The following is a 14785-nucleotide window of genomic DNA, read 5'->3' as shown; positions in this document are numbered from 1 at the left end:
ATGTGACCATGTGCTACCATGACAACCATCGGATCCACGTGATTTCCGGTGGAGGCCGATATGTGATTACAGGGTTAGCCATTAAAATGGCGCTGTCACATTTTGACAGCACCATTTAAGGGGTTAACAGGTACGGGTGGATAGCGATTCCACTTGTGCCTGCAAGGCACATATGTCAGCTGTACAAATCAGCTGACATGTGCATTGATCCACCCGGCTGCCCGCAGCAGCCGTCGAGGATTAACACTATGACCGCAGGGATGCAATATTCCTGCCCGCGGTCATTAAGGGGTTAATGTAGTTCATCAACACTAGCAGAACTACCATAGACTCAGAGCATGATCTAAAATTAAGCCCCAAACTAATAGGCCCAGCAGAAATGAGTTATGAATTGCCTCATGAGACCATTGATGTCAATATTCAGTCTTTGGATAGTGTGGATCAGTAGGCATCTTATCAGAGCATCATACCACATCATGACGCCTCTTCATCAACCAGAGAAGTGAGACACAGCGAAGTACATCTCTTATAGCGAATACACAATCCTCAATAGATTTCCCTACTAAAAACAGCATGTTATGAGGCATCACAGCATTGGAACCAACAAGTCCAGGGCTCTATAGAAAGAGGATGAGCAATTCATGCCAGAAAACTACATGCCCTGCTTTGTGCATTGCTCACAGAAAAAAATATGAAAACTGACAACATAATTCAACATATATTATACATCATAAACTGAAAAGAAATAAGTTCCCAGAAAGAAAATGAGATTACACAAATTGGTACTAAACATTAAGAAGCCAAAAGAAAAAAATATAAGATCCTAACCTAATATATAAAGCTGAGTGTATGTATGTATGTGTGTGTGTGTGTGTGTATGTATGTGTGTGTATGTCCGCTAAAGGAATACGCACCGACGCATTTACAATCACAAAATTTAGCACAAACGCCTCATGTGACTCAGGGAACGTCAGACTGTGTTTTGACAAGAAAAATAAACCCAGCACTTTACAGTTACTCTCCAAAAAACCTGCCTCCATTAAACTGAATGGAGCTGCGAGCTACAGGCTATTAATAAGCGCTATGATTGGTTGCTATAGGAACAAAGGACATTCATAGTATAAGACGCTTACTGTATGTGTGAGGTAATATGATGTCGGTGGAGAGACAGACCGGGGACAGAGACAGACCGGGGAAAGAGACAGACCGGGGACAGAGACAGACCGGGGAAAGAGACAGACCGGGGAAAGAGACAGACCGGGGAAAGAGACAGACCGGGGAAAGAGACAGACCGGGGAAAGAGACAGACCGGGGAAAGAGACAGACCGGGGAAAGAGACAGACCGGGGAAAGAGACAGACCGGGGAAAGAGACAGACCGGGGAAAGAGACAGACCGGGGAAAGAGACAGACCGGGGAAAGAGACAGACCGGGGAAAGAGACAGACCGGGGAAAGAGACAGACCGGGGAAAGAGACAGACCGGGGAAAGAGACAGACCGGGGAAAGAGACAGACCGGGGAAAGAGACAGACCGGGGAAAGAGACAGACCGGGGAAAGAGACAGACCGGGGAAAGAGACAGACCGGGGAAAGAGACAGACCGGGGAAAGAGACAGACCGGGGAAAGAGACAGACCGGGGAAAGAGACAGACCGGGGAAAGAGACAGACCGGGGAAAGAGACAGACCGGGGAAAGAGACAGACCGGGGAAAGAGACAGACCGGGGAAAGAGACAGACCGGGGAAAGAGACAGACCGGGGAAAGAGACAGACCGGGGAAAGAGACAGACCGGGGAAAGAGACAGACCGGGGAAAGAGACAGACCGGGGAAAGAGACAGACCGGGGAAAGAGACAGACCGGGGAAAGAGACAGACCGGGGAAAGAGACAGACCGGGGAAAGAGACAGACCGGGGAAAGAGACAGACCGGGGAAAGAGACAGACCGGGGAAAGAGACAGACCGGGGAAAGAGACAGACCGGGGAAAGAGACAGACCGGGGAAAGAGACAGACCGGGGAAAGAGACAGACCGGGGAAAGAGACAGACAGACACAGAGATGGAGAGACAAAGAGATGGAGATTCAAACACAGAGATGGAGAGACAAAAACAGAGATGGAGAGACAAACACAGAGATGGAAAGACACAGATGGAGAGACACAGAGATGGAGAGACACAGAGATGGAGAGACAAACACAGATGGAGAGACAAACACAGATGGAGAGACAAACACAGATGGAGAGACAAACACAGACAGACACACAGAGACAGACAGGGAAAGAGACAGTGACTATCCCGGGCAACGCCCAGGTACTACAGCTAGTTTATTATATATTTGATTCATTCAGCTGCAAGAAAGCCTTTAGCGACAGAAGCGGCAGCTGACTTATTCAACTATCATGTGCCTTTAACAGCTGCTGTCAATCTCTGAAAGCGGCCCTTAACACACACTGGCAGGTAGGTGTGTCCATGTGCTCATTGGTGTGCCTGTGATATAGTGATCACAATGGGTTGCCATGACAGCTTGGTATCTGCTGAAGACCCCAGTGCCTGTAATTAGAATACCCCTGTGAAAGCCAGCGTTTAGCTGGTATTCATAGTAGACTGTGAATTTCACTATACATAGCAGTGCCAATGCACTGCTATGTGCACAAAAGATCATACGATTGCAGCTTGAAATGGATACAATAAAAAGTGGAAAAAACGTTTTAAAAAAAACCCCAAAAAGTTCAAATCACTGCTCTTTTGCCCCATTAACAATAAACCAATAAAAAAATAAATATTTTGTATCGCTGCTTTTATAAAAGACTAATCAAAATATAAAATAAATAATTCTGACCAGTAAATAGCGTAATAAGAAAACAAAATTAAAACACCAGAAATACTGGGGTTTTTTTTTATGTCCACCGCAAGTTTGAAATAGAATGGAATTAGAGGCTATCAAAACATTGTATCTTCCCCAAAAAGGTATGACTAAAAACATTAGCTCAGGGGCAAAAAAATAATCTTTCAAAAAGCCCCATATCCCGAAAGAGGAGAATGTTACGGGTCACTGAAAATAGTGACAGAAGCACATTTTTTTTATTTTTTGGTGGCGTCCAGATTTCAGTTGTTTTTTTATCACTACTCAAATGAAAAACAAAAGTATACATTTGGTATCTGCTAAATCATACTGACCTGAAGAACCATATTGCCAGGTCAGTTTTACTGGGAACATGGTAAATAAAATGTATTTATTTAAAAAAAAAAAAAAAAAAAAAATGTGGGACACAATTGTGAAGTTGAACATAATTTATTGCTTAAACTTTTTTTAAAAAATAAATAACTGAAAATTGGGGCGTGCAATATTATTTGGCCCATTTAAGTTAATACTTTGTAGCGCCACCTTTTGCTGCGATTACAGCTGCAAGTCGCTTGGGGTATGTCTCTATCAGTTTTGCACATCGAGAGACTGAAATTCTTGCCCATTCTTACTTTGAAAACAGCTAGAGCTGAGTGAGGTTGGATGGAGAGCGTTTGTGAACAGCAGTTTTCAGCTCTTTCCACAGATTCTCGATTGGGTTCAGGTCTGGACTGTCACTTGGCCATTCTAACACCTGGATACGTTTATTTGTGAACCATTCCATTGTAGATTTTGCTTTATGTTTTGGATCATTGTCTTGTTGGAAGACAAATCTCCGTTCCAGTCTCAGGTCTTTTGCAGACTCCAACAGGTTTTCTTCAAGAATGGTCCGGTATTTGGCTTCATCCATTTTCCCATCAATTTTAACCATCTTCCCTGTCCCTGATGAAGAAAAGCAGGCAAAAACCCTGATGCTGCCACCACCATGTTTGACAGTGGGGATGGTGTGTTCAGAGTGATGAGCTTATGTTGCTTTTATGCAAAACATATCGTTTGGCATTGTGCCAAAAAAGTTCGAGTTTGGGTTCATCTGACCAGAGCACCTTCTTCCACATGTTTGGTGTGTCTCCCAGGTGGCTTGTGTCAAGCTTTAAATGACACTTTTTATGGATATCTTTGAGAAATGGCTTTCTTCTTGCCACTCTTCCATAAAGGCCAGATTTGGCAGTGTACAACTGATTGTTGTCTTATGGACAGACTCTCCCACCTCAGCTGTAGATCTCTGCAGTTCATCCAGAGTGATCATGGGCCTCTTGGCTGCATCTCTGATCAGTCTTCTCCTTGTTTGAGATGAAAGTTTTGAGGGATGGCCGGGTCTGGGTAGATTTGCAGTTTCCATTTCACTATGATCGCTTGCACAGTGCGCACCTTGGGATGTTTAAAGTTTTGGAAATCTTTTTGTAACCAAATCCGGCTTTCAACTTCTCCACAACAGTATCACAGACCTGCCTGTTGTGTTCCTTGGTCTTCATGATGCTATCTGCACTTTAAACAGAACAGTGAGACTATCACAGAGCAGGTGCATTTATACGGAAAGTTGATTACACACAGGTGGCTTATATTTATCATCATCAGTCATTTAGGACAACATTGGATCATTCAGAGATCCTCAATGAACTTCTGGAGTGTGTTTACTGCACTGAAAGTAAAGGGGCCGAATAATATGGCAACTACCGTCCAGTAAGCCTCACATCAGTAGTATGAAAAGTTTTTGAGGGCATTTTAAGGGATGACATGCAAAAATATATTGCAGAAAATAATATAATAACTGACAAACAGCATGGATTCATGAAAGATAAGTTGTGTCTAACCAACCTGTTGGGGTTCTATGAGGGGGTAAGTGCAAACCTGGATATTGGTAATGCAGCTGATGTGATTTATTTGGACTTTGCAAAGGCATTTGATACTGTACCACACAATAGCCTTATATTAAAGCTCCAGAAGCAAGGACTAGGGGAAACTATATGCAACTGGGTAAGGAATTGGCTACAAGATAGGAAACAAAGAGTAGTCATAAATGGTACATTCTCTAAATGGGCTGCAGTCAGCAGTGGGGTGCCGCAGGGATCTGTGCTAGGACCGATTCTTTTTAATCTCTTTATTAATGACCTTGTGGATGGGATTGATAGTAAAGTGTCAGTCTTTGCTGATGACACCAAACTATGTAGGATATTAAAAACTGACCTTGATAGTACAATATTACAAAAAGATCTGGATAAGATGTCAGAATGGGCAGATACTTGGCAAATGAGATTTAATGTTGATAAATGTAAAGTAATGCACATAGGACAGAGTAATCCTATAGCTGTGTATACATTAAATAGAAGTAAACTCGGGACTACAGAACAGGAGAAGGACTTGGGTATTTTTATTACAAATAAGCTGAGCAGCAGCACTCAATGTGAAGCAGCAGCTGCTAAAGCAAACAAGATTTTAGGGTGTATAAAAAGAGAGATTAGATCCCGTAATCCCAACGTATTGTTACCCCTCTATAAATCACTTGTAAGGCCACATCTGGAATACGGGATCCAGTTTTGAGCTCCACATTTTAAAAAGGACATTCAGAAGTTAGAGGCAGTTCAAAGGCGGGCAACTAGACTATTACAAGGAATGGAAGGCCTCCCATATGATGAGAGGTTGAAAAAGTTAGATTTGTTTAGCTTAGAAAAAAGACGTCTCAGAGGAGACCTCAGTTATATGTATAAATACATGTGTGGTCAATATAAAGGACTGGCACATGACTTATTTCTTCCAAAGACAATACTAAGGACCAGGGGACACTCACTGCGAGTGGAAGAAAAGCGATTCAGACAGCTAAATAGGAAAGGGTTCTTTACAGTTAGAGCAGTCAGACTGTGGAATGCCCTACCACAAGAGGTAGTAATGGCAGATACTATAACAGCTTTTAAAAAAGGGCTGGATGATTTCCTCAGTATACAAAACATTGTTGGTTATAAATGACTTAGTGACCAAATGTAGAACTGGTGGAGGAAGATTGAACTAGATGGACCTAGGGCTTTTTTCAACCTAAGTAACTATGTAACTATATAAAATATTGCACACCCCAACTTTCAGTTATTAATTTTTAAAAAAAAGTTTAAAATAAGCAATAAATTTCATTTAACTTCACAATTGTGTCCCACTTGTTGCTGATTCTTCACCATAACATTAAAATGTTTATCTTTATGCTTGAAGCCTGAAATGTGAGAAAAGGTTGAAAAATTCAAGGGAGCCGAATACTTTTGCAAGACACTGTGCAACTCGTCCTGCAGAAGACAAGCCCTTATACGGCTATGGAGATAAAAAAAAAAATATATAGCTCTTGGAAGAAGGGGAGGAATAAAATTTAAGACCAAAAATGGCACATTGCCCACTTGTGAAGGATCTAAGGGCTCTCACAAACAATATTTATAACTAATCTCCAGGATAAAAGATAAAGGACCTCTACAAATCAGGAGAAAGGGAGTCCTTGAGTGAAAGAAGCAGCAGTGCGCCTGTGGGACCAGAGCATCATTGCTGCCTATAGGACTACAAGAAATAGCAATAACAGAAATTTTTAATTCCAAGAGGCGGGGATTTTTTTTTAATCACAGAAGCATAATGGCTACAGTGTTATTAGTATTTAATAATTCAGCATTTCCGCTCCATTACGGTCAGATCTAGTGACAAGCCAGCACTACCATGCTCGTGGGCTCGGTACGCAAAACAAGCAGCTTGGATGGCCTCGATTCGAGTACAGAGTACAATGGAAGTCCATGGGAGACAAGTATTTTTCTGGAAGAGCTTTCCAATTGACTTCCATTATGCTGGATACACGAGTCAAGCCCATTTTGAGTACTGAGCATCCAAGCATGGTAGTTCTCGCTCATCACTAGTAACATTAATAAAAATGCTGGATCCCTATTATGCCAGACACCAGATGTGTCCCATGTAAAATGGGGTCCGTGCAGCCTGACATGATGTCTGCATTGTCACAGACAGTAAAGGTCAGACGCTAATCAATTGTCCAGTATTTATGCCTGGATCCAAGACAGATCCTCCAATGAAGAGGTGAACAGAGCCTTAACTCGTCCTAGTTCTACTAATAAAATCAACAGAATCCTACCCAGCGTAGCTGACTATTATCCTGCAAAGTATTAAACGAAATGGAAAATGACACAATCTTACCTGAAGCCTGAAGTATCCTTATATTACTCCTATCCCTTTCCATTTTCCTTTTATCCTTTAAAGATATGAAGCCCTGGAGTAAAAGCAACACTTACTCTCAGAGCCTTCGCTGCCTTTGTTCCGCCTCGTCCTTCGTAAAAGCCTGATGCCTTCTTCCAGATGTGATCTGTCTTCACTACTCAGACTATTTAAGATGGCCATCTGCAAGAAAATACAAAGTAATAAATGAAACATGTGACAATGCATATTTACAGATAGGAATTCAGTTTAGGGGACAAATATAAGAACATTCACACTGCTTATCGAATATCCTCTGGTAGAAAGGCATAATAAAAGCATAATTTAAAGCTGATCACAACATACAATTCCACTCAAAAAAAAAAAGAAAGAGCAGAATAATAAACAGTCAGAATACTGGTATATAGCAAAATCTGCATATTTTGGCCTAAGATTAGATGGATCTCCATTTACCTAGAATACACCCCATGATTACATGGTGACCTCTGGTGGTAACTCTTGCAGCAAACAAACACTAGTTTCAGAGGAGTACGTGCGTTACGGGTAATGTTCTTGCAGATCGGAGGGGTTCTGTTTAAGCAATTAGGTGAATCTTACACTTTTGGGAAACACTCCCAATTTTTTTTTTAATGAAATTTCAGCAAGTGCCGTTAGTCAGTAAGAACATTAAACAGGTACTTCTAAAAATGTCAAAGCTCATGTGTGTGCCAAGAAATGAGAGGAAACCTGCATTCTTACATCAAGCCGAATATGAGCGGTCTGTGTCCAAACTTGAATCCAGGAATGATTGAAAGCAGCTTGTAATTTCAGATACCTATACAGCGTACGCACTGCAATGTAAACGCCATGGGCAAGGCTGAACCCCGGAAATCATTACATTCAATCAGGAAATATCATTTTAATATCAATTTACAGAATTACAGCAACATTAGAGAACCTTCTTATGTTGTGTATGTAGATTAAAAGGATACCCGTGTTGGAATGTACCTTTAGATATGGACATGAGCAAGAGATTTTTTTATATGCCAGTAAAGGCAGAACTCCCCCCAATATGCAACCATATGTGAAGGCAAAGGTTCCCCATGTGTCCATCAGACGGTGGTAGGTAGCGTGCACGCTGAGCACTTACAGTTGGGTTCAGACATTCATTGGTCATACTGTGGTCACCTACAATTACATAGTCCCCAGCCCATCAATACTATTGTGAAATAGTGTATAATACCGTAATCAAATTAGGAATGTTGCTATAGGGTAAACTTCACGTCACAGTATTACTCGTTTTTTTTTTTTATTTTTGCTGAACAGTTAATAAGGTCTAATTCTAGAACACAAAATATGCTAAATGTAGAAGTCTAGAGATGTTTTCATACTTTGTATTGGCACTACTGGGATAGACCCCCAAAATATGCGGGAGCTAAAACTCAAGTTATAGTAAGAATACAAAACCACTTCATAATATTAGGTATGTAAACCTCGAAATGACGGCATTCCATATGAAAATCTGCAAAGCAGGTCCATTAGCTTCTTCAAGCGTTTATGCAGAATGAGGAGCAGATCTCAATAAAACTGCATACCTAAAAGGGAATCTGTCACCAGGCTTTTGCTCCCCCATCTGACAGCAGCATAATGTAGAGACAGAGTCCGTGATTCCAGCAATGTGTCACTTACTGAGCTGTTTTCTGTAATTTTGATAAAATCAATGTTTTCTCTGCTGCAGATCTAACAGTTATACAGAGCTCATGCATATGCTGGCCTACCTGGCAACACACTAAGTAGTACTCTAATGATAATCTACTGCTGATTATTAACTCCTTCACGTCCTAGGACGTAGCGGTACATCCTAAATCATGAAGGGGTGATCACTATTGGCTGCTGCGGTGAGCCGGTGGTGATCCCCACATATGTCTGCAGATTTGGACAACAGAAATGTGTGTCTCGCAGGCGCAGGTGGATCCGCAATTTACCCTCGCCTGTTAAGCCCTTAAATCACACAAAATGTGACAGTGCGATTTAAAAGCGCCACAGCGGAGAACATGCCTTTCCCTGCCACCATTGCAGGCCCCATGATGCAATCACGGGGAGCCGATGGTTGCCATGGTAGCACAGGGTCATGTGATGACTACTGTCAATATCATAACGTAGTTCTTATTAGAGCCGACAGAGCACCAGTTGTAACAGGAGAGCATCATTTCTGCTGACCAGAGCGATGCTGCTCTGATCAGGAGAAATGAATGAGCGATAAGACTGCTGATCCATACAGCCCCATATGGGATTTAAAATAAAAAAGTAAAAAAAAAAGTTTAAAAAAAAACAAAACTGAAAAAAGTTCAAATCACCACCCATTCTCCCAATTGAAAATTAAAGGTTAAAAAAATATACACATATCTGGTATTGCAGCGTTCAGAAATGCACAATGTATGATTATATAAAATCAATTCATCTGACTGGTAAACAGCGTGGCGGGAAAAAAATTCCAAACGCCAAAATTACGTTTTTTGGTCATTACATACCGTATTTTACACAAAATGCAATAACAGGCAGTAAAAAAGTAGCATCTGCGCAAAAATTAAAAATGCCAGTTCAAGACGCAAAAAAATAAGTAATCACTGAGCCCCATATCAAGAAAAATGAGAACGCTATGGGTCGTGGAAAATGGTGCAAAAAGTGCGCCACTTTTTTGGACAAACTTCTGAATCCTTTTTTTAACTCCTTAGATAAATGTAAACTTGTACATGGTTGGTATCTACGAACTCGTATCGACCTGAGGCATCACACTGACACATCAGTTTTACCATATAGTGAACACTGATTAAAATAACTCCAAAACAATCATGCAATCGCACTTTTTCGGCACTTGGATTTTTTTTTTTGCCATATTCCAGTACACTATATGATAAAACTTATGGTTTCATTTAAAAGTACAACTCATCTCACAAAAAAACAAGACCTCCTATATATGGCAAGATGGAAGGAAAAAAATTACGGCTCTCAGAAGGGAGGAGATAAAAAAAAAGAAAAGAAAAATGGAAAATCACCCTGGGGTGAAGGGGTTAAACAGTAATTTTATGAAAACTACACTAAGCAGCCCAGTAATTGACATCGCTGGAATCAGGGTCTCTGGGCCTACGTTATGCATGTGGGTGGTTACAGATTACCTTTAAATACATGTCTTAGATCAGATGAGACTGGTGTCAAAACTTCATGTCAGAATGGCTGCATAATCAATTTTAAAAGTGATAACTTTCTCTGCCCATCTAAAATAAGTGACAGCTTCTCAGTGTTCCCCCCTCATGCTGCCTTCTCCACCACTCCCTTAGTGAACACTATAATAATGAGAGATGGAGTCTTACGTTTGTCCTCCTCACAGCTTTCACATCAGGACGTGTGCAGTGACACCACATCTAGTGATCCCTACCAGGAGAGGTGCTCAGCGGATATCAGTAATGTGCCCTGATCACCTCCAGATGCAGAAGTGAGAGGAGCAGGAGTATCCTACAGGGGTCACTGTGATGGTTGCAAACCACGAAAGGAAGATGCCGAGGCTTAACTGGTTAGTGACAGCTTGAATAAACACAGGACTAAGGCTATGTCCGCACGTTGCTTTTTACCTGCTTTTTGCTGCTTTTTCAACTGCAGCGTTTAATGCCAAAATGGTTGTGTTCTGCTTTTCAAGCAAAGTCTATGGGAATTTGGGTTTCTTGTCCGCACTATGCAGTTCAAACTGCTGCCTTTTTGTTGCAGAACTTTGGTCAAAAACTCAGCTTTGCAGTGCAAAACCCAAATGGCAAAAACAACTGACATGTCAATTGTTTTTGCCATTTGGGTTTTGCAGTGCAAAGCTGAGTTTTTGACCAAAGTTCTGCAACAAAAAGGCTGCAGTTTGAACAGCATAGTGTGGACAAGAAACCCAAATTCCCATAGACTTTGCTTGAAAAGCAGAACCATTTTGGCATTAAACGCTGCAGTTGAAAAAGCAGCAAAAAAGCAGGTAAAAAGCAGGTAAAAAGCAACGTGCGGACATAGCCTAGTTTCACACATCTGGCTTTTCGCTGGTTTGCCGGATACGGCGCACACCAGTACACTGTATACAGTACAATGGCGCCGCCGCAACTTCCAGGTCACATGACAGCATGTGACCGGCACTTGTCGCGCTGCCATTGTACTGTATACAGTGTACTGGCGTGCGCCGTATCCGGCAAACCGGCGGAAAGCCAGATGTGTGAAACGGGCCAATGCTGTGAATGAGTTTGGACTGGGATTAGATCAGGTGCACGTTATGAAAGTGGGTTGGAAACCTTTTCATTAGGAGAAGTAAAAAAGCTGGTTACAGGGGAGAGTTTTGTAGAGCTGTGTAGATTGGTCGCGGCAGGGGTGTATATATCAATGGTGCAATCTGTACAGCCGAACAGGCGCTCAAAAGGTAAGGGGGCCCATTTCCACTTGCAAAGCAGGTGTAATTGTGCATTATGATGAAATATTGGACTGCAAAGGGCCCATATATTGTACATATATTGTTCTCGTACACTGGGGTCCTCTTCTCTCTGTGTCCACCAGTGTATTGCGGGGGTCGATGGATTGAAGCTTTATGCCCTGTGCACACTAGAAAACGAAATTTTCTTAAGAAAATTCCGCAGGGTCTGAAATATTACCGCACCCGCGGTAAAAAAAACGCGGCAAACCACATTCGAAAACCGCATGCGGTTTGCCAACGGTATTGTTCGCGGTATTGCCGCATGCGGGTTGGTACATGTGCTTTAATGCATTCAATGCAATAAAGCACATTGAAGAAGAAAAAGAAAAAAAAAAGTAATTTCCTTCTGAGATAGATAGCAGACAGATAAATAGACAGATAGAGGGATAGATAGAGGGATAGCTAGAGGGATAGCTAGAGGGATAGCTAGAGGGATAGCTAGAGGGATAGCTAGAGGGATAGCTAGAGGGATAGCTAGAGGGATAGCTAGAGGGATAGCTAGAGGGATAGCTAGAGGGATAGCTAGAGGGATAGCTAGAGGGATAGCTAGAGGGATAGATAGAGGGATAGATAGAGGGATAGATAGAGGGATAGATAGAGGGATAGATAGAGGGATAGATAGAGGGATAGATAGAGGGATAGATAGAGGGATAGATAGAGGGATAGATAGAGGGATAGATAGAGGGATAGATAGAGGGATAGATAGAGGGATAGATAGAGGGATAGATAGAGGGATAGATAGAGGGATAGATAGAGGGATAGATAGAGGGATAGATAGAGGGATAGATAGAGGGATAGATAGAGGGATAGATAGAGGGATAGATAGAGGGATAGATAGAGGGATAGATAGAGGGATAGATAGAGGGATAGATAGAGGGATAGATAGAGGGATAGATAGAGGGATAGATAGAGGGATAGATAGAGGGATAGATAGAGAGATAGATAGAGAGATAGATAGAGAGATAGATAAGAGTCCCTGTGAGCACACGCTGCATTTCTCCTGAGCGGTAATGTGTGTTCACATTACCGGCCGTGGGAAATGCCCTGTGGTTACCTCTGCTGTCTCGTTGCGAGGCTGCATTCAGTAGTGTCAGTCGCGGCTGGATGCAAGCATCACAGGACGTGGATTATGCCGGAGCTGTGCTTTGGGGGGGTTAATAAAATGGTGAACCAGGTTTTTTTTTGTGTTTTATTTAAAATAAAGGATTTTTCGGTGCGTGTTTTTTCACTTTACTTACGGGTTGATCATGTCAGCTGTCTCATAGACGCTGCCATGATCAAGCCTGGACTTAGTGGCGGCGATCCGCCGCCATTAACTCCTTATATTACCCTGATTTGCCACCGCATCACGGCAACAGGAAGAGCTGGGGACACTCCGGTACTGCCGCATAATGGATGCGACAGTCCCGGGACAACTGCGGGCTGATATTCTTGGGTGCGGGAGGAGGGGGGCATTAACCCTGTCTCTCGCCCTCCCCAGCCTGAGAATACCAGGCCGCCACTGTGTGCTTACCTCGGATGGATGGTAAAAATACGGCGGAGCCCACGTGTGTTTTTTTTCTATATGTCCGTTTGCTTTCTATGTGTATTCTATATGTCTGTGTGTGAGTGCGATGTGTGTGTATTGTATGTCTGTGTTTGTGATGTGTGTGTTTACGCTCTCCTCCGCTTCCTCTTCCTGTCATAATGACATCACTTCCCTGCAAACCGCAGGGCAGCGATGAACATTACCGTAGGTACACCGTGAAATACCGGAGGGAATAACGCAGGAAAACGCAATGAACAGCACAGAATTTGCTGCCTGTGTTATTCCCTGCGGGATTTCACGATTACATGGCAGTCAATGGAATGAAATCCATCAGATATCAGAGACTATAGGAGGGCTTGGCTGGGCCACACATTCCGGTGTATGAAGGAAGAGATTTTACTTATAGATTTGCAGAATTTGTCAACAATTTGGTTCAACTTTTGTTAAATGGATTGTATCATCAGGAAATGACCTACTGTTTAAGTCAGGATTTTATGCTAAATATATTATCAAAAATGTGGGTAATTTTTTGGGGGGTTTTTTGTGTTTTTTTTTCATATAGTGATTTGTATTTATAAAAGATGTTAGCAAAATATTTTTCCTTTATCCCTCCTAATCATATACAGTCTGTGCACAATTAGTAGGTATTTATTTTGACCACCATTTTTATGCTGATTTTCCAACTCCAAACTGTATAAATTTGGTGCTTATTGAATGAAGCAACTCAAGTGATTTTTATTTGTGTAATGAGGTAGGAGATGCCTAAGGATATCAACACCCTTTATCAAGGTGTGCAGAATTATTAGACGGCTTGTTTTCCTCAAGCAAAATAGGCCAAAAAAAAAAAAAATATATATATATATATGCAGCACCCTGGGATATGCTTCCCCAGTGATCTGCAGGATCCTAAGGCTTTCTGGAGCACCCTCTGCTGACAACCCACACCTCACACACAGGTAGGGGCACATTCCCTGAGACCTGGGCGCAGCATGTAGAGGGTTAACAGTGATCAGATGTGAGAACCAATCCCTTAGCTGTTAGCCTGGGAAAGGGGTGTGGCTTGTGGGAAGCAACAGGTGTTGCTAGGCAGAGTTGGCAGAGAGGAAAAACAACAGTTGAAGGAGTGACAGTTGAAAGGAGTCAGTGAGTGAGAGGGGTGTGAGGATTGTGAGGAGACCCCCAAAAGGCGACTAGGAGGTAGTAGCCTGAGGGTAGAAAGATCCCAGGCACTACGCACGAGGGGGTACTGGACCCCAGAGTAGACGACAGCTGCAGGCGGTCTGCTGATCCAGCCGTGTGTGGTGACTTCCAGGGTACCACACCACCCATAAGCTCAGGGACACAGCCTCATATATAGGACCCGGGAGAGGGCACAGAGAAGTAGCCTACCCCACAAGGGACCGCGAGGCCTGTCATACTGGGCCCGGAAAGACAAAGGAGCGGAGCGTCGCAGGTCACCAACAGCTTCAGGCAAGGGGACCATCAGCTCTGCATGTGCACGGAGGGCTCAACTGGGACTCATGTCAGCACCGGGACAAAGGAAAGTCGGTTGACCAGCCGTACCAAACTGCACTTGCAACATCAAGTGAGTAAATATCAGTTAATCTGTGTCGTGTCTATTACTGGTGAACCACAGGGCGCAGCACACCTACATGGGACTTATGCCCCTACTGGCGGAGGGTGCAAACATACTTGCTGCTATACCATC

General features: G+C 42.7%; 1 protein-coding gene across 3 annotated transcripts in view; it reads right to left on the bottom strand.

Moving 5' to 3' along the window:
* EDA (ectodysplasin A) overlaps positions 1-14785 on the bottom strand; it is a 354857-nt gene that overhangs the window by 168396 nt on the left and 171676 nt on the right. For all 3 annotated transcript variants that reach the window (XM_075322754.1, XM_075322755.1, XM_075322756.1), the window contains exon 2: positions 7156-7261. In XM_075322754.1, the coding sequence (XP_075178869.1) occupies positions 7156-7261 (106 nt within the window). The remainder of the gene's footprint in view (positions 1-7155; positions 7262-14785) is intronic.

Source organism: Anomaloglossus baeobatrachus, chromosome 9, assembly GCF_048569485.1.
Source record: "Anomaloglossus baeobatrachus isolate aAnoBae1 chromosome 9, aAnoBae1.hap1, whole genome shotgun sequence".
Classification (NCBI taxonomy): domain Eukaryota; kingdom Metazoa; phylum Chordata; class Amphibia; order Anura; family Aromobatidae; genus Anomaloglossus; species Anomaloglossus baeobatrachus.
Note: the sequence above shows the minus strand (reverse complement) of the source record. Positions and strands in the feature narration are given on the sequence as shown.